The 27,272-nt window shown below is 21.5% G+C and overlaps 11 protein-coding genes across 11 annotated transcripts; 4 read left to right on the top strand and 7 right to left on the bottom strand.

The window, feature by feature from the left end:
• Nucleotides 1-978: 978 nt before the first annotated feature.
• SRAE_2000170100 (Hypothetical protein) lies at nucleotides 979-1,756 on the bottom strand (the record flags this gene model as incomplete). The annotated part of the gene is made up of 2 exons (XM_024652683.1): nucleotides 979-1,591; nucleotides 1,635-1,756. The coding sequence occupies 2 exons, from the start codon at nucleotides 1,754-1,756 to the stop codon at nucleotides 979-981; spliced, it is 735 nt and encodes a 244-aa protein (XP_024506236.1).
• Nucleotides 1,757-2,025: 269 nt separating this feature from the next.
• SRAE_2000170200 (N-acetyllactosaminide beta-1,3-N-acetylglucosaminyltransferase) lies at nucleotides 2,026-3,395 on the bottom strand (the record flags this gene model as incomplete). Its single annotated transcript, XM_024652685.1, has 3 exons — nucleotides 2,026-2,295; nucleotides 2,342-3,200; nucleotides 3,247-3,395. 3 exons carry the CDS (start codon nucleotides 3,393-3,395, stop codon nucleotides 2,026-2,028), a joined length of 1,278 nt encoding a protein of 425 aa, XP_024506237.1.
• Nucleotides 3,396-4,672: 1,277 nt separating this feature from the next.
• On the top strand, nucleotides 4,673-6,605 carry SRAE_2000170300 (Hypothetical protein; the record flags this gene model as incomplete). Its single annotated transcript, XM_024652686.1, has 2 exons — nucleotides 4,673-4,753; nucleotides 4,800-6,605. 2 exons carry the CDS (start codon nucleotides 4,673-4,675, stop codon nucleotides 6,603-6,605), a joined length of 1,887 nt encoding a protein of 628 aa, XP_024506238.1.
• A 775-nt stretch (nucleotides 6,606-7,380) lies between these two features.
• SRAE_2000170400 (Ethylmalonyl-CoA decarboxylase) lies at nucleotides 7,381-8,280 on the top strand (the record flags this gene model as incomplete). The annotated part of the gene is made up of 4 exons (XM_024652687.1): nucleotides 7,381-7,561; nucleotides 7,610-7,801; nucleotides 7,850-7,981; nucleotides 8,039-8,280. 4 exons carry the CDS (start codon nucleotides 7,381-7,383, stop codon nucleotides 8,278-8,280), a joined length of 747 nt encoding a protein of 248 aa, XP_024506239.1.
• Nucleotides 8,281-8,414: 134 nt separating this feature from the next.
• On the bottom strand, nucleotides 8,415-9,150 carry SRAE_2000170500 (Thioredoxin-like fold domain-containing protein; the record flags this gene model as incomplete). The annotated part of the gene is made up of 2 exons (XM_024652688.1): nucleotides 8,415-9,044; nucleotides 9,085-9,150. The coding sequence occupies 2 exons, from the start codon at nucleotides 9,148-9,150 to the stop codon at nucleotides 8,415-8,417; spliced, it is 696 nt and encodes a 231-aa protein (XP_024506240.1).
• A 652-nt stretch (nucleotides 9,151-9,802) lies between these two features.
• Nucleotides 9,803-12,503, top strand: SRAE_2000170600 (Protein argonaute-2; the record flags this gene model as incomplete). The annotated part of the gene is made up of 3 exons (XM_024652689.1): nucleotides 9,803-11,820; nucleotides 11,861-12,027; nucleotides 12,073-12,503. The coding sequence occupies 3 exons, from the start codon at nucleotides 9,803-9,805 to the stop codon at nucleotides 12,501-12,503; spliced, it is 2,616 nt and encodes an 871-aa protein (XP_024506241.1).
• A 2,132-nt stretch (nucleotides 12,504-14,635) lies between these two features.
• Nucleotides 14,636-17,205, bottom strand: SRAE_2000170700 (Actin, alpha cardiac muscle 1; the record flags this gene model as incomplete). The annotated part of the gene is made up of 4 exons (XM_024652690.1): nucleotides 14,636-14,845; nucleotides 14,903-15,025; nucleotides 16,046-16,363; nucleotides 16,414-17,205. 4 exons carry the CDS (start codon nucleotides 17,203-17,205, stop codon nucleotides 14,636-14,638), a joined length of 1,443 nt encoding a protein of 480 aa, XP_024506242.1.
• Nucleotides 17,206-18,761: 1,556 nt separating this feature from the next.
• On the bottom strand, nucleotides 18,762-19,522 carry SRAE_2000170800 (Myc-type, basic helix-loop-helix (bHLH) domain-containing protein; the record flags this gene model as incomplete). The annotated part of the gene is made up of 2 exons (XM_024652691.1): nucleotides 18,762-19,196; nucleotides 19,247-19,522. 2 exons carry the CDS (start codon nucleotides 19,520-19,522, stop codon nucleotides 18,762-18,764), a joined length of 711 nt encoding a protein of 236 aa, XP_024506243.1.
• Nucleotides 19,523-20,075: 553 nt separating this feature from the next.
• On the top strand, nucleotides 20,076-20,729 carry SRAE_2000170900 (Epidermal growth factor-like domain-containing protein; the record flags this gene model as incomplete). The annotated part of the gene is made up of 1 exon (XM_024652692.1): nucleotides 20,076-20,729. The coding sequence occupies one exon, from the start codon at nucleotides 20,076-20,078 to the stop codon at nucleotides 20,727-20,729; it is 654 nt and encodes a 217-aa protein (XP_024506244.1).
• Nucleotides 20,730-20,851: 122 nt separating this feature from the next.
• On the bottom strand, nucleotides 20,852-22,444 carry SRAE_2000171000 (Sugar/inositol transporter family and General substrate transporter family and Major facilitator superfamily domain, general substrate transporter and Major facilitator superfamily domain-containing protein; the record flags this gene model as incomplete). Its single annotated transcript, XM_024652693.1, has 2 exons — nucleotides 20,852-22,288; nucleotides 22,331-22,444. 2 exons carry the CDS (start codon nucleotides 22,442-22,444, stop codon nucleotides 20,852-20,854), a joined length of 1,551 nt encoding a protein of 516 aa, XP_024506245.1.
• A 3,175-nt stretch (nucleotides 22,445-25,619) lies between these two features.
• SRAE_2000171100 (Sugar/inositol transporter family and General substrate transporter family and Major facilitator superfamily domain, general substrate transporter and Major facilitator superfamily domain-containing protein) lies at nucleotides 25,620-27,232 on the bottom strand (the record flags this gene model as incomplete). Its single annotated transcript, XM_024652694.1, has 3 exons — nucleotides 25,620-26,449; nucleotides 26,528-27,053; nucleotides 27,104-27,232. The coding sequence occupies 3 exons, from the start codon at nucleotides 27,230-27,232 to the stop codon at nucleotides 25,620-25,622; spliced, it is 1,485 nt and encodes a 494-aa protein (XP_024506246.1).
• Nucleotides 27,233-27,272: the final 40 nt, after the last annotated feature.

The raw sequence follows: 27,272 nt of genomic DNA on the forward strand, positions 1-27,272 counted from the left end.
TTATTGGATAAAAATAATACTATTACTAATAATACATGTACAATAAACTTTTTTAAAATTTTATGGATATCTATAACGGTAATTTTTAATATTATTTTAATTATATTATAAATTATTTTTTTTAGAATAAATTCAAACAAATACTTCTCCAGTTATCTATTCTCGTTTTAATTGTTTTCACAAAAAATATATTGAGATAGCTGAATATAAATTTTTAAGTAAATAATTGAAATTTATACTATTATTAAAATAAACTTTTATTTTTTATTCATTTTTAATATTACCAATTATGTAAACATATTATATTGTTTGATTTTCATATTTTAAAATTTTGTCACTTTAATATTTACTTCAGAAATATGATTATATTAAACGGGAAAATCATATGAATTAATAATAATGTAAATAAACTTTATATTATCAGTATATTTCATTGAATGTTTAAAGCCATGATTAAAAATAAATATTATTTGCCACAATATTTATTTATAAAATTATTTAAAGACAAATTTCATGTACTTTTTTTTTCTAAATATTTAATGAATAATCACAATTTAAATTTGTCACTAAAAACTAGATGTATTTTATGGAACACTCTAATTTTTTTGGATATAATCATTTTTAATTGAATTGAAAAATAAATTAAATTGTATCTAATAATATATATATTTTTTTCCAATAGTATTTAATAGATTTTTAATCCAAAATTAAATATAAATTATAATAAAATATTATAAATTTTTATTGAAATTAATTGGTCAATAATAAGAAATTATTAAGTAAATATATTTCTATTATAAGAAAAATATTTACTATTAAATTTAAGAGTTGGAAGAAAAAAAAAATATACATCATAAAAAAACTATTTCCAATTTATTTTACAATTAAAAAAAAATGAAAATCATTGTATATTTCTTATTGTTAGTGATAACCCCTCTCTGTAATTTTATTTTCAAATTACAAAGCATACAAATTTTTTTATACTTTTTTTATATCATCAATAACAAATGACATTTTGAATTCTTTTTCTACTATTGAACTATATATCCTAACTAGAGGTATGTACATTTCATAAGGGAAACAACATAACCATTTCTGTTCTTTATTGTAATCTATACCAGCATCAAAATCATTTCTGGTGAAATAGACACCATCTCTCATTACTTGTAATGGATCTTTTTTTGGTAAAAGTACTTTAATTATATCTTTTAAGGTATCTTTGTAAGGATTTAATTCTATATCATATCTTTCAAGAACACCATCATTTCTGTTATTTTCAAGATATGATCTAAGGTAAACTTTTACTTCAACGCATCTATTTCCAGATGGAACAGATGTGGTATCCTTAGTTTGTTGTTTTACATCATTTTTTGGTTTTTCTTTTTCTTTAGTCTTTCCAGAAATCAGAGATGATTCTGTAGTAGTAGTGGAAGTAGAAGTGGATGTAGAGGTAGGCACTTCAGGATTTTTTTTTGCAGGAGTAGTTGATGTTTTTGAGTAATTAGAATCAATACTAGTAACAAAAGTTGCTTCAGTTTCAGTTGCCAAATCTGTAGGTATTTCAAATTCAATCATTAAATTAAATTTTTCACTAAAATAAAATATAAAAAAATATAAAAAATGTTTTATATTACCCAAATTCATCAGAAAGTGATCTACTAGAAGAGTAGCTAAGTATTTCTTTTTTATACTTTAATAAAAGTAATGCTTTTTCAAGGCACTTTATTTTTTCTACTTGCCTAACTTTATGTTCCATATTAAGAAACAAAAATTATACCAAAAATGTTTTTTTTTCATTTATGTTTATTTATAAAAGATAAATTTGACTAATCAGTATTCAAAAATTTATTTCACTATATATTTTATACAAAATTATCAATGTTATTTAATTCAACTATAACAAAAAAAATTTTTTTCAATATATTATATTAATTTAAATATTTCAAATAAATTAAAAAAAAAATATAATATTTATTTATATATACAACCAACATATATATATTATTTTTTTAATTTATTAGAATTTTAAGATTTTTTTGTTTTGAAAATATTATCACTTAGTAATTTGTTTTTCTCTTTAAAATTTGGTTTTTTCATACATATACCAAATCTTTTTGAATATTTTTTTTCATGCCTTTGAAGAAATGATTTTCGAGCATATGTATATTTTCCCATATTAAGTTCCCGTAATTTTCCCATATCTTTAGATTCTCCAGCTGGTTTAACTCCAAGATGATATATAAATACATTATTTAATACAAGAAATTTATATTCCTTAAGACAAAGACTCCACATCTAAAAATAAATATTAAAATATTTGGGATATAATTTTAATAGTTACTATATTATTATTATCAGCAAATGAATAAGGAAAATTTTCATCATTATATGGTGCATCATCAGGAATAATTAATTTTGGTTCCCAACCATCTTGATCATATATAGCTTGAAATTGAATAGATGTTTTATTATTATCTACCACCTTAAACCATTCTTTTAATTTTGGTATTCCAAAATTAACTATACATCTATAATGAAAAACAAAAGCTTTTCCTTCTTTTAACATTTTATGTAATTGTTTCTTATTTTTTGGGCCATCTTTATAATTTTTTGAGACTGTCTCAAAATTTCTAATAACAAAAACAGCTTTTTTATTTTTTGCATGTACACTTTTAACAACAGGTAATACTTTTTCTGCAAAATGTGGTGAAAATATTTGATCAAAATCTGAAATCACTAAAAATTTGGATTGGGAAAATTTTCTGGCAACATTTCTTAATATATTTATTGGATATGATTGTAGAAATTTTAATTTATTCTTTGAAGGAACAGTAATACATGATTTTATTCCATTTTTAAAATTAAATTGATCACAATATGATGCTTCTTTAATATAAATTATATCATCATTTGAGATATTTATTTTTTTCCTGAAAATAAAATGAACAGAAACATTTTTTCTGTTTTTTAGAAAATATTTTATAGTACATATTGTACATTTTGTCTCTGTTGATATCAATTTAGTATTCAACATAAAAATTCCAAGAGATATTAGACCTTCCCAATTTATTAGATGATTTTTAAATCTATTCATATAATGATCATTGCTAACTTGTAAGACAAGAGTTAAACTATTTAAATAATCAGGTTTTTGACCTTCAATAATATTTGAAATTACAGTATAATGTTTATAATAATACCTATAGTTAAAATGTAAAAAAAAAACTAAAAAAAGTAATAACTAACCATGTAGTGTTACCATTTAGTAACGCCAAAGAATTTTTTTTATGATTTGAAAATGTACTATTGTTAATTGCTGTTGAAATTTCTGAAGCATTTATGAAAAAATTTAAAAATACTACTTTTACAAGAAGTAAAATATAAAATAATTTCATAATATTTTAAAATTATCTTTAAATAATTAAATAATAAAGATTTGCTATCAGAAATGTTTTTAAAAATTTTTAATATTGTCAGGTATTTAAATATGTAAAAATTTTAGATATCAAGTTTATCTGCTTTTCAATATTTTAAATATAATACAAAGCAAGTTTGATAATATAAATAACATACTAATAATTGATAATAACTTTTTCCTTTGTTAATAAATATTAAAATTTATAAAAATTTTTAGAATCATTTTAATATTCCAAAGAATAAAAGATATAAAGTCTTTCTCCTTAACATTGAAATTTTAAATCACCATTAATCTCTATGTATGATATTCATAATTATAATCTCTATAAATCATGTATATATTATTAACATAAGTTTATTAAACAAAAATAATTTTATTTAAAATTATAATCATTTAATTTGTAAATCTTTTTATGTAAACAATTAAATGAACTAATTAAGAAAACACTAAAAATATCATTTTAATATTTGTAACAATATATTAATAATAAAAGACATATAATAATATTACTTCATAACAAGAAATGAAAAATTTAAACAGGATTATGTTTAGAAAATCTCTAATTAAAAACTTAATTATTATACTTTTACAATTATCATGTTTATAAAATATTTTCAATAATTTATAAAAATGTTTAAAAGTCTTATAAATAAATATCATTTTTGGTGGTAAAATTTTTTTTAAAATAGTAAAATAAATTTTTTTTAAATCAAAAAAAACTTTTTTTAAATTTGATTTTATTTTTATAATTCAAGAGATTTCCTTTAAATATGTTAAAAGAATAAGTATACACAATAAAAAATATTTTATCAAAATGTATAAAGGAAAAAAAATTAAGAATTTTTTTAAAAATTCTAACATGAAATAAGAAACAAGTTAATTAAACTTATTACAAAAATTATTTATAACTATTCTTCTTCTGAGAAACAAAAAATTGAACTAATATAATATTTCAGTCAATTTTCTATTACCTTTGTACAGAAATAAAAGTCCAATTTAATTAAAATGAATTAGAAAAGTTACATTAATTAAAGTATCATAAGTAGAAGATTATATTTTTAGTACTATAAAATTAAAATTTAAAAAATATAATTACATGTTAATTTTAACAATTTTTTTGATAAAAGAAACAGTTTGCATTTTACGTCTTAAAAAGATTTGACATAAAGAAAGATTGGTAAAAAAAATTTCGTGTAAAAAACCTATTAAATTTTTTATTTTATTTTGTGATAAATTTTTACTTTAACTTAAAAGATGTCCTTTTCTATCAGTACATTTTTATCTAACATTGGAAGTTGTTCTGGAGATCCTAAAGATATAGAAAAAAATTTAAAGGTATGTAAAAATGTTTTTTTTTTGTAATTATTTTTTTGAATTTTAGCTTATGAATGATGAAATTCAAAAAAGAAAGTTAAAATTGACAAAAAGAAATATCAGAGATATCATTACAATTTTTTATGATGAAACTTCTAAGTATCCAGAATTAAATGATTTTTGGGGAAAATATGTAAATGTTATACGGTACAATAACAAAGAAGTTAGGCGTCTTATTGTTCGTGATTTAATAGAAAGAGATGTAAAAAATAAAGTACCCTGTCCTTATAGCTTGTTAGATATCATTTTCAAGGACAAAGAATTAATCAAATTAATAAATTTACCTGAAACATATCTCCAGTCTGCTTTGCAAGTTAAAAACTTAACTACAGATTTTTTAAATTACCTTGGTGGTGACTCTAAAGATGGAAAGATTTTTAGATTAAATTTAGGAAACTTAATTGCAGATAATTGGAATTGTCTTATGTTTCCAAAAGATGAAGAAAAAATTACAAAATCAATTGAAGAACTTTTGAAGTATCTTGGACTTAATCGATGCAAACTTAATCAAATAGATGATGCAGATATTTTATTAAATTTTGAACATTTTCGAAAAGTTTGGTGCAACTTAAATATGGATGCTTACCTTGATAATAATCAAGAAGAAATGTTTTACCATGGTAAAATTGTAAGCAGAAGTGGTTTTTTTGATTGTAAAAAATTGCTTGTGGATTATGAAAAAGGAAAAATTAAAATTGAGCTTTTTTTGGATCATTTATTTGATACTATGGTGCATGATAATAAAAAGGATGAGGTACTTCATCATCTTAAGACCAACCACATTGATATTTATTATACTTTTAATAATTTTAAAATAGATTGTGATTATGAAATTGGAGTTATTCCTAAGGAAATCAATAAACATTATTCACAAATGGATTATCCTTCTAGATTAATTAAACCAGAAATTGGAGACAGTTACTTTAGAATTGAAACATCATCACTTTTTGTGGAGTGTGATCCAAAAATATGTAGTAATGACTGTGATAAAGAATCACACTATGATTTTTTTAAAATGATGTATATTGAAGATTCCGAAACAGCTCTTAAAGTTATTAATGATTTGAAAAATCTTGCAAAAAATGGCGCACAACAAGTAATGTTTATGGATATAAAGTGTGCTGTAAGAGACTCTAAGGAACAAATAGCATATATTAATATATATATACCAAAATCAAAATTATTTTCATTTAATGTTTATGAAATTGATAATTCTCAGACAATGAGCAATATTGTAAATATTTTATTTTCAACAAGAGGATTTAAAATATTTTGTTATGATTGGAAAAGTATGGAACAAAAGTTTACAGAAATGTTTGGAGATGTTTTTGATATTCGTAGATCTGAAAAATTTCCTATTTCTACAATTATTTGTTTAATAAATAGATTAAATACCTTAGTAGAGTCATCAGGAGGTGAATGTTCAATACCTAAATATTTTCCAATGACATGGAAAAATGCTTATCGATATAAAAGCATAGATTATAGTATTAGTAACGAAGAAGAGATTTCTGATGATGAAGAATCAATTACCAAACAACAAAGAAAATGTATACGAAAAATGTCTAAAAATATGGCATTTAGAAATTTATGTTATTTAACTACTTCCTATGATTTTGATGAATCAGAGTCTACTCATTATTCTTACTGGCAAAGAAAACCATTAAGATTAGAACAAAAAAAGGAAATGACAACCCGTCTCTTGGCATTGTATGATATTGTATATCATTTAAACAATGCTATGTATAAGGATTCTGAGTACAAAAATATTTCTTTACCCATTACAGATGTTCGAACTGGATTTCTTAAATAATTTTATTTTTTTAAATTAATTTTTCTATACATTCCTAATTCTTATTAACTATTATAATATGTTTCACTATTTTTTTTTGTATTTATATATTATTTAATTTAGTAATATATTACTAAAAAATATTTTCTTAAATCAAGTTATGGAAATTTAAATGTTAAGGTGACAATTTCTATGTTATAAAAATTAAGGTTAAAAAAGAAAGACATTTTTAATTATATTAAATATTTACCTGCTCTACATAAAAAAGTTTTAGATATATTTTACTATAATGTATTGCAAAAGTACTAAAACTTAAAAAAAATTCATATATAAAATAATTATTATATAATTGTTTTATTTCTTATGTTGGGTTAAAAAAGTTAAACAAAATAATAATTAAAATCATAGTTAAATACTTTTATCAAGTTCATATTTTAGAATTTGCATAGTATATTAATTGTTTTCTTTATAATTTAAAAAAAAAACTTATTGTTAAATAATCATGAGAACATAAAAAATCTTTTTAAATTTATGAATAATTAGATAAAGCCATATTTTTTAAAAACATTTATTTTTTTAATTTTATATCAGTTATAAATAAACAAAATCAATAAAATTAAATTGATAATCACTCATTTCTAATATAACTAATTTAAAAAGACAAACACAATTATAAAAAATATTTTTTTATAGTGATTAAAATTAAATGTTTTTAAAATAAATTACCAACTTCTTGCTAAGAATATTATTTTAATAAGTTGAACAAAAAAAATTTTTTTTTTTATCAAAAATCAAAATGATAAGAAGGACCTTTTCTACAGCATCACAACATTACACTAAAGCAAACTATAATATTGATGAAGCAAGAATTATTTTTAATAAATTTAGTGGTGGAAAGGTAACTCTTGAAAAAAATGAAGAAAAAGGAATAGGAAAAATTTGTATCGATAATGAAAAGAAATTAAATGCCATCACAGGTTAGTTTTTTTTTTTATAAAATATAAAAATTAATTAAATTAATAAAGGTAAAATGTTTGTTGATTTTGAAAAATGTGTTAATGAATTAAAAGAATGGGAAAATGGTAAAATTGTTATTATTGAAGGAAAAGGTTCAAATTTTTGTAGTGGTGGTAATTTAAATTTTGTTAAAGAAATAGCTACACCAGAATTAGGGTATTGGATGAATTCATATTTTGGGGGTGTTTTACAAGATCTTAGTAATTTACCAATTTTATCAATAGCAAATATAAAAGGATGTTGTTTAGGGGGTGGAACTGAAATTGCCACAAATTGTGATTTAAGATTTATGCATACAAGTGGAAGATTTGGTGTTATACAAGGTAAAATGGGTGTTGTTCAAACATGGAATGGTGCTTCAAAATTAATTGAAATTGTTGGTAAGCATAATGCAATTAAACTTTTTGTAATGAGTAAATTAACGGCACACAAAAAAGCATTAGAAATGGGTCTTGTTGATGAAATCTATGAAACAGATGATGAATTTAACAAAATAATAGATAAATTAGCACAAAAAGATGTTAATATTATAAGAACTGCAAAAGAAATGTATATGGAATTGAGTAATGCCAAAGGTTTATCTTCAAAAGAGTTACATGATATTGAATTAAAATATTCTTCAAAATTATGGGGTAGCGAACATCATTTACTTGCTCTTAACTCTAAAATTAAAAACTAGTAGGTAATACAATAAAATAAATTTTTTTTTTTCTAATAAAAATTTTAACACAAAAAAACAATAGTATTTTAATTAGCAAAATGATGTTTTTTTTAATATAAAATTTCAAAATAACACATGTACACATATAAAAATTAATACTTGCAATATTCTTCTATCACTTTTTCTAAACTACAAGAATCTTTTTCTATTTTATCATATAGTATTACAAATTTCATAACAGAATCAATTGTCATTTTTTTTTCAGGATCATCTAAAAATTGAAAATTTGTTATAGGTAAATGATTGTTATCCATTTGTATAAGTTCTTGATAATATGATTTATATTCCTTTTTATTTATTTCATTTTCTGTTCTAGAAACCAGATCATCAACTTTAGCAAATGGCATTCCAACTTCTAGAGATATCTTGAAAAATTGATATCCATTTTTTATTTGAATTCTATTTTTCCATGTCTTTTCAAAAAATGCCTCAATAAGTTTTACATAATAAAGAGGATATTCTCTTTTATTCATTAATAAATAAAAAATAGAAGTAAAACTATTACTAAATGTTCGATCAATACTTAAATTATTTCCACAATCCAATGAATAATGTTTACATATATTTTCCATTTCATGGTTTAATAAATTTCGTTGATTTTGTGGAATATTTTCATAATTGACTATATTTTTAGATTGAAAAAAACTTTTCGAAGAGATAGGAAAAAATTCAACATTAACATCAAAATTATTTGAAAGAATAGAAGTTGATTTTTTTAGCAACTAAAATATAATAAAATATTTTTTTTTAAATTTTACATACTTGATATCCAATATATGATTGGGGATGAATAATATCAAAAAAATAACTAATTTTTAATTTTCTCATAATTATAAATTTAAAAATAAATTATTAAAAAAATTGATACTTTGGGATAATGTACTTCCTTACATTATTTGAAATTACTTAAAATGTTAAATTTATGTATATTTATTTTGTAAAATAGTACTATAAATATCTCATTAAAAGTATTTACTTTTTCAAGGAAAAAAATTTGAATATATGAAAAATTCATTTACCAGAAATATTTTTTTTTTCAAAAATTTTTTTTTTATGATTTACAATATAAAGTTTTCAAGTGGAAATTTAACTAAATTTCTTATTGTATTCTATATTTGATTTTAATAAAATTTTTATGTATTCATTTTGTTTATATAAAGGTGATTATAAAATATAAAAAGTATTGACTAATTTTTTTTATCTATGAGTATCTATATAGTAGCAATGGATATGCTAATTAAATATTTATAAAATTAAAAAAACATTAGATAAAATGATCTATCATTATAATAAATTGCTGAAATATTACTAAATATTTCATTCTTTTTTTATTTACAAATTATTAATTATTTATCATTTTTAACTTTACCAATAAGTTGAAAGTACCATCAATAACAATTTTTTAAACTTTTATTTAAAATATATACTAATATTTTTAAATTGATAAAACGTATTTTCATGTTTATAGGTTGAAATTATTATGTTGCCTAAAAGTGATATTTCGTTTAAAGAAAATGAAAGTATAAAAAAAGATATATGTTTGAAAACATTTAATACAGTTGAAAGTTCCTCATACAAACCATTCAGAATGAGGAAAAATGAACATTTATCAATTGGTAAAACTGTTAAAGTTTTAACTAATTGTTATAAATTTTCATTTAAAAATAATTTAAATGTAAATCTTTTTACTGTATATTTTTTAAATTCTAACAAAAAAATATGTGAAAATTTAAAAAAAAACTTCAAACGGGATCTTCTTATGAAGGCATTAACTAATGATCAAAATAATTTTCCTCAACATTATATTGTGTATGATGATTCAAATTTACTTTATGTAGCAAAAGAATGTTTAGATGATGTATATGAATATTGTATTGATATTAACAATAAAAAAAAATATTATATTCGTTTTGAAAAGGCAAAATATTTTCAAATTAATTTAAATAATACAAATAATACTTTACATTCTGAGTCTAGAAGTTTTTTAAATTTAATGTTAACTCAATTCTCAAAATCATCCTATGAAAATGCATATAATAATAAATGGATAGGGATAGGAAATCGTTTGTATTTTAAGCCAACTCAAAATGTATCCAGAGAATCTGATTTAGATTTTTTAAGACAAATTTTATCTGGTATATCATTTAGTATTTTATTAGGACCACGTTCACAAAATATTTTAAATGTTGATCAAATTCATGGTATTTTTTCAAAATCAGAACTTACTGCAATAGATTTTTTTTGTGAAGTTAATGGTAGTAAAAAAATAGAACATCTTTTAAAAAATGCATCTATGAATTATTTACAGAGAAAAAGAATGACAAATTTATTAAAAGGAATAAATCTTTCAGTTAGTTATAATCATATAAAAGAATTTACTATTTATGAAGTTGTAAATAAAATTCCTGAAAAAACTTTAATAATGATGAATGGTGAAAAATTAACAATTTCAGATTATTTTAAAAAAGTTTATAATATTTCACTTCAATATCCAAAATTACCTTTAATACAAATGAATCCTAGACAGGCTAATATTTTAATACCAATGGAACTTGTTAAAATATCAATAAAACCTCAAAGATTAAAAACAAAACTTGAAGGAATTTTATCATCAATAATGGTAAAAAAATGTACAACATTTCCAAGTGTCAAATTTTCAAATATCAATAAATTTTTGAAAGATTTTAAAGATGAAGCTAGTAAATATTTAGAATGTTATGGTGTAAAAATTGATCAACAAATAGAGACGGAAGCCAAAATTTTTCCAAATATTCAAACAAAATATCCTTCAAAAAAAGAAGATCGTGTTTTTTATAATAAAAAATTAAAAAATTTTTCATATGGAATTATTTTTATGACTAAAATAGAAAATGAAAGTAGAAAAAAAAAGTGTATTTTGATAATTGAACATATAATTAATAGTGTTTCAAAGTTTGGTTGTGATTTTACTCAAAATCCAAAACCTAAATATGTATCTGATTTTAAAAAAAATGGAAATTTATTTAAATTAATTGAATCAAACATAACAATGATAAAAGATAATGAAATTAAAAATCATCTAATAATTTTTGTAATTAATTATGATTCATTAAATTATTATGGAAAAATTAAAATGTTATGTGAACAGAAATGTTTCATTGGATGCCATTCACAAATTTTAAAATTAAAAACAATAGAAAAAATTAATACCAAAATTAGTATGTGTAATGTTACAACAAATATATCATTAAAAATGAATGGTAAACTTGGAGGACTTTCAAAATCATTGTACTATGATTGTAATAATAAAAATTTGATTAATTTTAAAAAAAAGTTTTTTAATAAGAATAGTCCAACAATTTTTATGGGAGCTGATGTTATTCATTCATCTGAACATGATAATGAAAAACTTCGCCACCCATCTATATCAGCTGTGGTTGGGTCAATGGATATTTTGGGAGCAAAATATGCAGTTTCAGGAAAAATTCATACAACAACAGTTCATAAAGGTAAACAGGCGTAAGTTATTATAATAAAATTATAATTTTTATTTTTAAAGTATGGAAACAATTCAATATTTAAAAGAACAAGTTGAGGAACGTCTTTTGTCATTTGAAAAAGAAACAGGTACACTTCCAAAACACATAATCTTTTTTCGTGATGGTGTAGCAGATTCACAATTTAAAATAACTATGGATCATGAAGTTAAATCGATTAATGATGCATGTAATTTCATTAATACTAAATACTCTCCTACAATAACATTTTTAGTTATTCAAAAAAGGCATGGAATTAAATTTTGTGATTCAGAAAATGTTAATAATAAACAATCAAATGGAAATGTAGCACCAAATACAATAGTTTCAAAGGATATTGTTAATCCAGAATTATTAGATTTTTATGCTGTATTTCATAAAGGAGTATTAGGAACATCCAAACCATGTCATGTATATGCACTATACGATGATTGGAATCTTACATTAAATGAAATTTGTCTAATTAGTTGTTGGATGGCAAATGTTTGTACAAGATGTACTACTCCTATTAGTATACCAACTCCATGTTATTATGCTGATTTAGCTTGTACACGATTAAGACATCATTATCTTGAAAAAAAATTATTTGATAAGAATAAAAAAAAAGATCATACTCTTGATATAGAATTTCATCCGCGTATAAAATATGAACAATTTTTTGTTTAAACAAACAAAATAAATTCATTGTTTTAAAAAAAAAACTTTTTTTACAATATATTTTATTAAATAACTAAATCAATTCATATTTTTTATTATAATATAAATCACTTATGATTATTTAATTTTTAAAACTATTTACTTTATTTATATCAAATTTAAATAATTTATAAAAAATTCTTCATTCATGAATTTTTATCAGGAATCATATTTCATTTCACTTTTAAAATATATAAACATTTAATAAGTGTTAGCATACATTTTTAAACAGAATAAAATAAATATATCTGCCTTTAATATGTTTCTACATATTTTATTCTTTAATAAATCTATTAGATTTCTTGAAATTAAAGAACATTTAAAATTGTTCATGTTCTATTAATTTTTTTTGTATGAGTTTTTCTTAATATATGTGTATGAATATTATCAAACTTTTTAAATGACTTTTTCTTAAAAAAAGAAATTATTTTACATCTAACATTGACATTTAAATATATGAAAGCAATAGGATTAATAAAAAAATTTAAATGCATTGCATAAGGTAAAATTCCTTGCATCAGATAATATATACTATCATCTTTATCATTAATTTTTGGCCTAAAAGCTAGGTCAAAAGATAAAATAAAATAAAATATTTGTTTAATTGATAAAATTGTTACATAAAAATTTAATTTTCGTTCATTTTTTTGATTATTTGAAGTTGTTGTTGTTGTTGTGTTAACTAAAAGTTTGGTATTTCTTTTGAATTTTATTAATAAAAGAATATTAATTATGACTGAGAATATTGTAATAATTAATGAAATTGTTTTTGAAAATAATAATCGGTTTTCATTATTGATAAATAATAATTTTGATTTATATATTCCTATAGAGATATTTCTTGCATATATATATCTATCTATATCAATTATATATTTATCATAATATACTGGAGCAAATATTATTTCAATACTTGTAATAAAAACAATAAAATAATGGGATGGATATAAAATTTTTTCTAAAATCTTTTTTTTTTAAAAATAATAATAATTATAAATTAAAATACTAACTTACATATGAACTTTGAATTTTAAAATTAATAGCAATATAACGGATGATACCAATAAGTAAATAGTAACTTTCTTGAGCAATAAAAGAACATTCAACGATGTCAAAGAAAATTGTAAATAGAATTGCAGGTGGGGAATGTTCAAGAAAATAGTTTATCAAAGGTAAAAAACGGAAACAAATGAATATTATATAATTGGCTAGGTGACCAATTATTTCAACAAATGACAAGATTATCATTATTGTATAAAATGGCTCTTTATAAATATCATAAGTTTTTCGAAGTTTAAATATAGATAAAATTAATAAAATATGAATTGTATATCCAATAAACATTATAAACAAATGAAAAATTAATTCTACCAATGGCATATTTAAATTAAGAAAAGGAAAAATATCTATTATTTTATAAAAAAAATATTCTTCACTCATTTTTATTGATAAATAAAAAATACGGTAAAAAAAATATTTTAAAAGAAAATTATGAAGCAAATTAATTTTATTTTATAAATTATTGTAATAAAATAATATATAAATACAAAAATTTTATAAACAACCTATTTTTTATATAAAAGTTTAAACATTATTTTTTTCATTTTAAAAAGAATACAGTATTATATTGTGCCAAAATGAAATGTAGAATGTATTTCTTATTACCATTTATATTTATAAGGAAACAATAAAAAAAAATAGTTAACTTCTAAATACATGTTTTTTTATAATTTCATGCAATTGTTTGATTTTCTTTGAATTTGAACTTTTAAAAATATTATTGTCTTTTATGTATTATTAATTTTTTTTACTTTATAATTATTTATTTAATGTTAATCAATGATGTTAAAATAATATAATTTTTTTTTAAAACATGTAAAAGTACCACTTAAGTTAAAGTCAGAATTTTCTGGTAGATTACTCAAGTTCCATAAATATCTTTTATCAGGCATATTTTTCTAATATAAAAAAAAACTTTTTTTTAGTTAAAAAAAAGAAGGCTCAAAATATCACAAGACATTTGTATAAAGATATACAAAAAATTTATTAACTACTTATTTGAATACTACTTTTTTGTAAAAAAAAATTATAGCACATTAATTTTATGTTTTTGAATCTAACATTTCTTTTGCTTCATTAATCTTAGCTGCCAAATATGGTGATCCACCTCTATCAGGATGATTTGCAATCATAATTCTTTTATGAGCTTCTTTTATTTTAATTGGTTTTGCTGATGGTTGTACACCCAAAATTAGTGCTGCCTCCCTTCTCGTCATCTTTGGTTCAAAACCACCTTTATAATATTTTGAAAACTAAATATAGAAATATATATTAATTATATTTTGAAAAAAAAAATCAATTAAACATACAGCATCACTTGCTCCTGGTAAAGATTCAGCAGCCTTTTTTATAGATTTTTGATGTCGTAAAAAAAATTTTCCCCCATATCCAATTGCTGCTAATGCTAATGCTCCCAAAACAAATCCATTACTCTAAAAAAAAGTAATAATATAATTAATATATCTTACTTACCATTTTTATAATTTTTTAAGTTATATTTTTATCTAAAAATTTAATTTTAAAAAAATAGTTTATTAATTGTTAAGATAATATTAAAATTCGTTTTAATTAACGATTGGTATATCGTTTCTTCAATAGAAAAGTTATTCTTATGATTTTATAAAATAATATGTACTTCAATGAATAATATTTTTATTTAAAAAAAAGGTCATTTGAAAGAATGATTAAAATAAAAGTAAATCATGATAAAAATAAAATTTTTTTTAAGTAGACTATTAATTTGTTTTCATTGACATTTATATACTATAATTACTTAACTGATTTTTCTGATTAACATATAAGTTATTGGTAAATATGAAAATATTATATAAAATTGATATGAATTTATATTTTAAAAAAAAAGTACACTAAAGATAATTTTCTAAAATTATAATTAAATAAAAGAGAATTTAAAAAATAAAAACAAATAAAATTTTTTTTATCAAACTTTTTATACTATATTTCATCTTATGCTACAATTTTTTTTTATCAAATTATTTTCTTTCACTTGAAAAGTAATAAAATTATATTTTGATATTTAAAAATTTATCTTTAACTATATTTTTTTTAAACTTTCTGTATATTTACAAAGTGTATACCTTTTTTCTATGTTAACATAAAGCTACTTAAATAATTATATTTTTACTTTGTCTTATCATAGTCTATTAACAATAATATTCTATTATATTATAAATAATATATATTATATTGTGTTATTTTCTTAGAAATATTTTTATTATTATAAAATTATTATTTTTCTTATTAAAAAATAAAGAAAGGGTATATGATATAATGAATGACATTTATTTTAATAATTTTATAAAGCTGTTTTAAAGTCAAAGGCACAAAAAATCAATTAGCAGTTTGAAGTTTCTTTGAGTAAAAGTATTTAGATTTTTTGTAAAAGAAACAATAATAAAATGATAAAGAATTTAGAAGCATTTTCTGTGAACGATTGATGGACCTGATTCATCATATTCTTGTTTGGAGATCCACATTTGTTGGAAGGTGGAAAGAGAAGCCAAGATGGATCCTCCAATCCAGACAGAGTATTTTCTTTCTGGTGGAGCAATGATTTTAATTTTCATTGTAGATGGGGCAAGAGCGGTGATTTCCTTTTGCATACGATCAGCAATACCTGGATACATTGTGGTACCTCCAGAAAGAACGGTGTTAGCATAAAGATCTTTACGGATATCAATATCACATTTCATGATAGAGTTGTAGGTAGATTCATGAATACCAGCAGATTCCATACCCAAGAATGATGGCTAAAAAGAAAAAAAATTAACATAATGTTATTGTTTTTTAGTATACTTACTTGGAACATAGCTTCTGGACAACGGAAACGTTCATTACCGACAGTGATAACTTGTCCATCAGGAAGTTCATATGATTTTTCAAGAGAAGAAGATGAAGCAGCAGTGGCCATTTCTTGTTCGAAGTCAAGGGCAACATAACAGAGTTTTTCTTTGATATCACGAACAATTTCACGTTCAGCGGTTGTGGTGAATGAATAACCACGTTCAGTAAGGATTTTCATAAGGTAATCAGTGAGATCACGTCCAGCCAAATCAAGACGAAGGATAGCATGTGGAAGAGCATATCCTTCATAGATTGGTACGGTGTGAGTAACACCATCTCCAGAATCAAGGACAACACCAGTGGTACGTCCAGAAGCATAGAGAGAAAGAACAGCTTGAATAGCAACATACATGGCTGGGGTATTGAATGTTTCGAACATAATTTGTGTCATCTTTTCTCTGTTAGCCTTTGGATTAAGTGGGGCTTCGGTAAGAAGAACTGGGTGTTCTTCTGGAGCTACACGAAGCTCATTGTAGAAAGTGTGATGCCAGATTTTTTCCATATCATCCCAGTTGGTGACAATACCGTGTTCAATTGGGTATTTAAGAGTAAGAATACCTCTTTTTGATTGAGCTTCATCACCTACATATGAGTCTTTTTGTCCCATACCAACCATGACTCCTTGATGTCTTGGTCTTCCAACAATAGATGGGAAGACGGCACGTGGAGCATCATCTCCTGCAAATCCAGCTTTGCACATACCTGATCCATTATCAACAACAAGGGCAGCAACTTCTTCGTCACACATGATTAATATAGAATTACTTTTCTAAAATATAAAAATGATGAAAAAAAAATATATTATATGTAAATATGGTATTTATATGAGGTAAAATTTGCAAATGAATATAAATATATTGCAAAACGAAATTGAAATGTGAAGTGATGATTAAATCAGATTACTAATGTGAGGGAAAGATAAATAAAAGTAAGCATTTACTTACAAATATATATTAGAAAAATATTAAGAGGTAATTTATATAATGATGCAAAAGCTTTTCGGATACTTGAAAAGATACTGAGTGAGCTTTCTAAAAGTAACTACTAAGAGTTGTGAGGAAAATGATAGGCAAACAGTATATATATATTCAATAAAAATGAACGATAGATATTTTCGGAGAATTGGTTGAAACAAATGTTGCTTAGTCAATGCAAAAGTAGTTGCCTCTTAACTGCTCCTACGTAATACTTGGAATTCGTTTTATGTGGTATGATTTTATTTTAATGTTATAAAGAGAAAAGCGATCAACAAGATAGTATATTAGAATGAGGGAGTTTAACTTTATTACTGTTGTTATTATAAGTTTGTGTTTTGACGATAAGCCTTCTGTTATATATTTTGGATAAATAATAATGCAACAAAAACATTTCAACTGTTGGTGTAGGAGTATTTCTTTTGATTAAGTTATTCTTGGTATATTATGCTTTTATATATTTTAAGAATTATAAAGATTAAAAGTATAATATTTTTACAATATAAAATTTTAAGTTAATAAAAACAATTAATAATCGAAAAATTATGTTGTTATTTATAATTTAATACAAATAAGTTTTAATAAATATTTGTTTTTATTATAAAACAAATTCTCAGAAGGAATTAGATATTAGAAACTTTGTTTTGATTAACAATTTCTTTTAATTAAATTATGATTTAATTAATAGAATACTTTTAAACTAGAAAAATAAAAATTTATAATAATAAGTTATATTATATTATAAAAATTACTTTACTCCTACAGTTTATGTTAATTTTTCCGAGAAAATAAATTTTATTATACAATTGTTATACGAATTAACAAAATATTTAACTTTCTAAACGAATTTTATATTATTTTCAATATTTTAAAACATTTATTTTATATAATTAAAATTATCTTTTAAACTATACTATTGACAAAATTTTATTTTATTATATTAGTTTAAGTATTCAATAATATAAGTTTTCACTTCAATGAAATTGTTTTACTATATATAAAAATATGTTTTCAATAAGTTGAATATAAAAAAAAAATAATTTAGTCTTTAAAACAAAGTATTTTTTTTTTCTTAACATTTGAAATAAATTAAAAGAATTGTTTTAACATATTTTACTAGAATTTTAATATAATTACTTTTGACTATCATAAATTCTAAGTACTAAAATTTAAAAATTTTTATTTTCTCTACCACTAAACTAGATGAATAAAAAATGAAAATGACAAAAGTACAATTTTAATGTTTATAATAAGCTTGTATACATTAGTCATATAATAAGCACAAAATACATTGTGAATATATTTTAATTTATATTTATTTAAAAAAATACTAAATTTCAATATTATAAAAAGCATTACTCATAAAAGATTGTTGATTATAAAGTGATTCTAATGAATAGGGATTTTTTACTGATGAATTTAATAAATCATTATTTGAATTTGTTTGATAATTTACTCTTCCATAAAAAGAATCATAATCAAAATATGGAAATGTATGAGCAGCAACTAGTGCTGGACTAAAATGAGTTTGAAAAGATAACATATTAAATGTAGAAGTTTCTGGAGATATTATGGTTGTATTTGATAAATTATTATTTCCTCTTCCAATTTCCATAGTAGTGGAGTTTATTGTTAATCTTTGATCCTTTAATAAATTGGATAAAGTGTCAATATACAATATTGCTGCACGAAGTATTTTTAATTTTGAAACTCTTTTTGTGAAAATTCTTAATGATGGAATGTGATGTTTTAGTACCAAAAAAGCCTATATTTTATTAAATATTTTTAAAAAAATATATTATTTTTTAATATTACCTGATTAACAGTATGTACTCTAGTTCTTTCTCTAGCATTTCTTTTTTCAATAGAATATATTTTTTCATGAATTAAATTTCCAAAGTTTTGATTATCAAAATTACTACTATTTTCATCCAATGAATCTTCATTATATAATGGAAAAGGTAATGTTGATAAACTAGAAAAATTTTTTTCCTTATTTTTCTCATCATCATTATTATTTTTTTTAATATTCTTATCAGAATCACAATAATTGTGAAATTTTTTGCTAATTTTCTCAAAACTTTCTGCCATATTAAATTAATAAGTTTCTAATAATATTTATAGCCTTAATATTATAATATTAAAATGATAATAATTTTATACATAACACATTTTTATGCCTTCTGAACTCATATAATATTCAATTAATTTTTAAACTGATATTTCAAGCAGACTTTAATGATATTGGCAAAATATTTCACTTATATTGACAGGTGTTCCATAGCAAAATTTCTTAATAAAATGGTAGGTAAATTTACTTAACACTTCTAATGTCTTTGCATATTTTACATTATTAATTTAAAATATAAAAATAAATTTTTAATTATTTTCTTTTTAATTTTTAAAACTTATTTTAGTACAAAAATATTTTTTAAATATAAAATAAAATAGTTTAATGGAAATATATTTATATCAAAAAAAAATATATATAAGTAATGTTATGAAATTTGATTAATTATAAATTTTTTTATTTAATTAATAGAAATATCATTTATGAATATACTTAAAATTCAAAATTATATATTGTTTGATAATTTTTACTTTAAAAAAAAATTTCATTTCATTAATGAAAAAAAAATTCAACATGAAGTTATATATTCAATTTTATATTATAATTGTACTTTTTTGTACTTCAATATATTGTGAATTTAATGAAAAAGCTCAGACTAGAGAACACCATGCTATTGACAATTCAGGTATTAATAGAACTTGTAAAGAGACAAAATTTAATCCTTGCAAGCATGAAAGTCAATGTTACTATACAAATATTACATCTGAATATTTTTGTAAATGTAATGAATGTTATAGTGGACAATTTTGTCAAGATAAAGTGTGTACCACTAAAAATCAAAATACTACAGAAATTTATCACACTGTATTATTATCTGATTACATTTACACATCAATTGTTGGAATCATTTATATTTTAGCTTTTTTTAGTACATTAAAATTAACAATAAAAAGTGATAAGTATCAGAAAGAAATTTTATCTGGTCAAATTACTGATAATTTATCTGTAACAGTAAACAGTACTAATAGTATTGTACAAAATATTGCCTCAAATTTAAATGTAGAGGAGAGGAAAAAAAATTTGGAGTTAGAAGATTTTTTAATTAATAATGATATGATAAATGAATTTGATAATAGTAGTAGTAATAAAAATAATAATCATGAAAAACAAGAAAAATATGATTTATGGGATGAATTGAAAATGAAATTAAAAATTAATAAAAAGTAATAATAAAAAAAAAGTCAAGATTTTGTTATAATTAAATAATTTTTACATCATATTTATTAATATTGAAATTATAAAGATTTTATAAATGTTATAAAATAAATCATCAATCTATTTTTACATATTTATAATTTTCTCATTCTTTTCATTTCAACCTGAATTTCGTCAACATTCTTTCCCTTAGTTTCAGGAACATATTTAAAAACAAATAAAATACATAATCCTAATAATACAATAAAAATTAAAAATGTATATTCTTTTAGGTAACCATTAGCTATTGGAAAGATAAGACCAACAAAAAATCCAGTCATCCAATTGACAAAACATGCAATTGATGTTGAAATTCCACGAGCTGATGAATTAAAAATTTCAGATACAAAAAACCATGGAATACCACCTGGACCAGAGGCAAATGAAAGTATATAAATGATTGTTGTAACAATAGCACCATAAGATCCAATTTGTTTTACCATATTAGATACATTTTGATTTTGAATTATTAAACATGCAACTAAACCAATAGATGCAAAAAACATTCCAATTAATCCAAATAAATGGAGTGGTCGCCTTCCAAATTTTGGATGCTCAACAAGCCATGTTGATATTAATGTTTGTAAAAATAATACAAATCCAATTCCAATTGTTCCATAAATTGGAGCACTACCTTTAAGTCCAGCACTTTCAAATATTGATGTTGAGTAAAAAAGTACAGCATCAATACCAGACAATTTTTGTGATAACATCATTACAATTGCAACAAGCATTGGCCAACGTAACTCATTTTTAAAAATATTTTTTAATGAAGTTTTTTCTATCACTTTAGTTATTTCATCTTCTCTTTTTAAATATTCAATTTCATCATATATATCTTCTTCATTTCTAAGTCTTCTTAATGATGTTATAGCATTATCAATATTATTTTGAACTATTAATTCATGTTTAGGTGATTCTGGTGAAAATGGTAATATTAATAATTGTAATAACATAGGAATAATTGGAAATACTAAAATAAATTGCCATCTTGTTGATGTACCAAATATTTGTGATAAACCAAGAATCTGTGAAAAAAGTATTGAAAATGTAATAAAAACTTGATTCATATTTCCAAATAATCCTAACATATTTTTTGGAGCAATTTCACATAAATACATTGGTGTTAAACCAGTTGCTAAACCACAAGAAATACCAATACAAAATCTTCCAGCATACAAAAGATAATAAAATTTAAAATATATAGCAGAACATTGTAATAATGTACCAATAAAAATAAAAATATTATTCAAAATTAAACCTTTTTTTCTTCCAAATGTATCAGCAATGAAACCTGTCAATAAAGAACCAATCATACCACCCAAAAAATAAATAGAAGCTATAATAGCAAAAATTGTTTCAGCATTTTTTTGTTCCAAAACATGACCAGTAATTGAATAACTATTTTTTTTTATCCATTTAATTATAAATTGAGATGGAGCATTCATACAACCAATATTATAACCAAATTGAAATGATCCTCCAATCAACGATCCAAAAGCTGAAATCACAAGTACTTTTGTTAACTTACCCTAAAAAAAAATTATAATTAGAATAGATATTATATTAGTTACATTAAAAACTTCTGGATTAATTTTATCTAATGAATCATTTGTTTGTGAAGTTAATATACTTGGTAATGTTGTTGGATTTGTTTTAGTTGTTAAATTGTCATCAACTTCCTTCATTACTATAAGATATATATTTAAATTATAACATTAACTATAAAAATTAAGATTTTATAATAACGTAAAAATAGATAAATTATTTATAAAAATAAAGAATATATATATATATATATCAAAATATTAGTTGATTAACAATTACACTATAAGGTATAAGTAGTTTAGAAAAATGGTCAATAAATTTTATAATCTAGTTTGAAAAACAAAATGTGTAAATCTTTAATTTTCATTTTATACATTATAATGAATTATTTATATATTCTATTTTTATGTATTTATCTTTATTAAAAAATGTATAATTAAATTTTTAAACATTTCGTAATAATAAAAATTCTTTTTAATATATACATTTTCTTTTCATATAAAAATATTAAATTAGTTGTATTGTTTTTACATATTTATAAAATAATAGATTTTTTTTACATAAATATAAAATAATATAAAAAACCATTGAAAAAATTTAAATAACAAATTTAATAAGATAGCAAAAGAAAATTTATAATATACATAGGTAACTTAAGAATATGTTAAATTATATAATGAAACATTTTATTACTTGAAAAATTGTTAATTTACCCATTTTATTTTTAGATATAAGGAACATCCTCTTATCCATGGGTAAGTAAATAGGCACTTTTTTTTTAATTTTAAATTACCAATGATTATGTGGTGAAGCACTTTTTTACAAAAAAAAAATAATATAATGTATAGGTTAATAGATTGATTATTTTTAATTAAAAATTATACCTCTTTTTTTTTGTCCCTAAGTAACATGAATAAATAAAAGAAAATTAAAAATAAAATATAAAAAAAAAACTTTCTAATTATAGAAAAGGGAATATCCCTTGTTTTTTAGTAAATGTTTTTGATATTTAATATAACTATGAAAATTTATTATTTACCACATTTATTAAGTATATTTCATACTACCATATAATAACATTATAAAAATTGATGGTAAAAGTTTAAATTATATTTTTTATAAAATTTTAAAGTTTAAAAAATTAATCATTTATAATCATAAAATTCAAACAAACCTTGTTTATAAATTTTATGTAATTTTTCTATTACTTTTTTTTGCAATATATTTCTCAATGAAATTGTTAATTAAAAATAGATAACAAACTTTTAAGTAAAAAATAATGTTGAACTTATAATATTTTAATTTTATTAAAAATGGTTAATAAAAGTATCGATTTTTTTATAGTTATATTTTACTGATAAATATGTCACGAAGTATTTTTTTTTTGTATGTAATTAAATTTTAAGGTTAGAATAAAAATATATTTATCATTGATGATGAAATAAAAAAAATTATTATTGAATACTTAGATCATTACCAATGTTACCTATTTTTTATGAAAGTTATTTTGCCTTAGCATCAAAAATCATAAAAATTTGCCAAAGGATTGATAAGATGAAATATAAAAAAAAGGTCATATGTAATTGGTAAAGACAATTAATCACTTTTAAGCCGACTTTGAATAGTTAACGTTTTTAAAAAATAAATTGTAGTATTCATATTGTTTTGATTAAAAAATATATCTTTACTCATTTGAAAGAACATTCTTTTATTTTTATACAAAAAAAAAATAAGATTAAGACATTTTTAATGATAAAAATTAAAGAATATGTCAGTTAAAACATTTTATTAAGAATAGAAATCTAGTTTATTTACAAATATATTCATATCATTTTTATTGTTTGATAGTGAACTTTAAAGTTTTCAAAGTGGTACTTTAGATTTATTTGAAATTTGTAAAATTCTTAAACTTCAATTTTACTAAATTTGTACGATCATTACCATTTTTTTCAGGTTTTTTAATCTCTTAAAAGACTTGATTTTTCAATAAATCTACTGCAATTTTCTCATGAAATTTCAATAATCAACAATATTTCAATGACTCATTTACAAACTTTTTTTTTTAATTTTGATGTTTTAAAATTATTATTTTTTAAGAATCTTTTTGTAAATAATTTATGAGTTATATATTAACAGAAATTATAAATCAGAACTTTAAAACCTTTATTTCTAAAAAAGTTATTAGAAATTTTTAAAGTTAGAATTAACTTTTTTTTCCTGTAAGTATAAAAAAAGTTTAATTCTTTTACTTTATTTGCACTTTGATAAACTACCTTCTTAACTTTGATTAATTTTTAAATTTATAGTATCTTATACATCAAAGTTTTTTCTATCATTCAACAAAATTTAATTTTAATGTCCTTGTTTTTGAGAAAAGTTATTTACACTTTTGTAAAAGTAGTTTATTTTTAATGATTCAAATCAGAATATAATTATTAAAAATTAACTATTATTGGTAGTAAATTATATTTGTTATTTATTATGTTTAATGACATCATAATCAAAACATTTTTTTATAATTTTTTTTTATCAATTACCTTTTGTTATTTAGACAATTTTATTTGTTTTCTTTAGATTTACTGTATTATCTGGTTTATAACATTTTTAATCTAAGCTTAAATACTTGCTAATAAAATATTTATATATTTAATAACCCAATTGTATATTATAATAAATTTAATATTAAAAACATTTCCTTAAACAATTAATTGCATGCTTTCATTCTTAGTATTACGAATATTATTATGTATAAAACAATATTAATATAATAATTAAAGGTATTAAAAAAATAATCTTTAATTAATTTTCTAATATTAATTATTAACTAAAAATAAGCATTAAAATAAAGCATAAAAAATATTTTTGTTTTTTGTTAAATATTTCAAACACCAAAAAAGATATTAAAGGTATATGGTACTCAAAATATAGGGAAAAATAATTTCTAAAAATATTTTTTGAATTTTATAAGTGATTATTTTAAAATTTTAAAAGTTTTAAAGATTAAAAAATTTCATGTTTTACTTCTTTAATATTATATCTAGTTTTAAAATGTTTTTTTTTTTACAAAAATCTAACATTAGTTTATTAAAACAAAAAAAGTATTATTTATATTTTTATTTCTATAATAAAAAATTGTTTGTGAACAAAAAATAATTTTTTTTCAATCCAAATATTTTATTTATTTTTTTTTTACTTTTTAATAACTTTACTATATTTTATTACACATCTTTTAAAAAAAAATTAAAATATTTGCATAAAAAAAAAAAATGTTAGTATAAAAAATCCGTCCACTATATCAAATTTTTTCCATATGAGTTATAAAGATTTCATTCTATCCATTTCAACTTTTATTTCATCAACACTTTTTCCTTTTGTTTCTGGAACAAACTTATATGTAAAGAAAATGAAAAATCCAAGGCAAAATGTGAAAATAAGGAAAGTATATGTTCCCAGGATACTTTCAACTACTTTAAAAGATACTCCTACAAGAAATGAAGCAAACCAATTTACAAGGCACGATATGCCACTTGCTGATGCACGGGCAGAAGAACTAAAAATTTCAGATACAAAGAACCATGGTATTCCACCAGGACCGGTGGCAAATGATATAACAAATAACAAGACAAATGCAATAGCACCATATGAACCAAATTGTTTGATATCACTAGAAGCATCAGATTTTTGAAGAGACAAAGATCCTACAATAGCTATTGAAGTGAAGAACATTCCAATTAATCCTATCAAATGCAATGATCGACGTCCAAATTTAGGATGATCAACAAGCCATGTTGAAATGACAGTTTGAATGACATTAACCAATCCCATACCTATTGTTGCATAAACAGGTGCATTACCTTTCAAACCAGCACTTTTAAATATTTCTGTTGAGTAGAACATTGCAGCATTAATACCAGAAAATTGTTGTGATAACATCATAACAATAGCAATTGTCATTGGCCATCTTAATTCACCCTTAAACAGATCGCTCATCTTGACATTTTGACGACGTCTTGCCTCATCAGCCTCACTTCTTAATGTTTCCAATTCAGCTTCTACATTTTCACATCCTCTAAGTTTTCTTAATGATCCTGCGGCACCAACACTATTATTTTTAATAATAAGATCATATTTTGGAGATTCGAGTGCTAAAGGTAATAACACTAATTGTATAAACATAGGAACAAGTGAAAATAACAAAATTAAAGGCCAAAGATTTTCATTACCAAAGATATATGGAAGACCAAGTACTTGTGAAAACAAAATAGCAATTGTTACAAACAACTGATTAAGAGATCCAAATAAACCACGGAAATTGACACTGGCAATTTCACATAAATACATTGGAGCAAGTCCTGAAGCTAAACCACAAGAAATACCAATAAGAAATCTTCCAACAAACAGAAAATAATAAATTCCAACATACTTTGCCAAACCCATTAATAATGTGGCAATAAGTATTGGAATGTTAATTAGTAGTAAACCCCTCTTTCTTCCAAATTTATCAGCAACAGCTCCAGAAAAAAATCCACCAAAAATACCTCCAAATGCAAATAAGCCAACAATTACACCAAAAAGAAATTTAAATTCTTCAGGATCTTTTGGATCACCACCTAATTCTTTGTGATTAATTTCAATCCATTTAGTGATTAATGATTCTGGGGCATTAAGGCATCCAATATGAAAACCAAATTGAAATGAACTCATAACAGCAAATATCATAGAAAGGATTAGTGTTGGTGTTAGTTTCCCCTTTAAAAATTTTTTTTTTATTAATAATTTTAATTAAAATATTTATTTACCTCAAGTCCTGAAACTTTTGCTTTATTCAAATTTTGTGCAGCAGATTCATGAGACAATAAAGCAGTAGTTTGTTCATTTTTTCCAACGGTTGACGTATCAGTAGATGATGCCTGTTCTGCTGTCATCATAACTAACGAAAAAAAAAAGATAATTATAAAATAAATTAAA

This window comes from Strongyloides ratti (genome assembly GCF_001040885.1).
Source record: "Strongyloides ratti genome assembly S_ratti_ED321, chromosome : 2".
Classification (NCBI taxonomy): domain Eukaryota; kingdom Metazoa; phylum Nematoda; class Chromadorea; order Rhabditida; family Strongyloididae; genus Strongyloides; species Strongyloides ratti.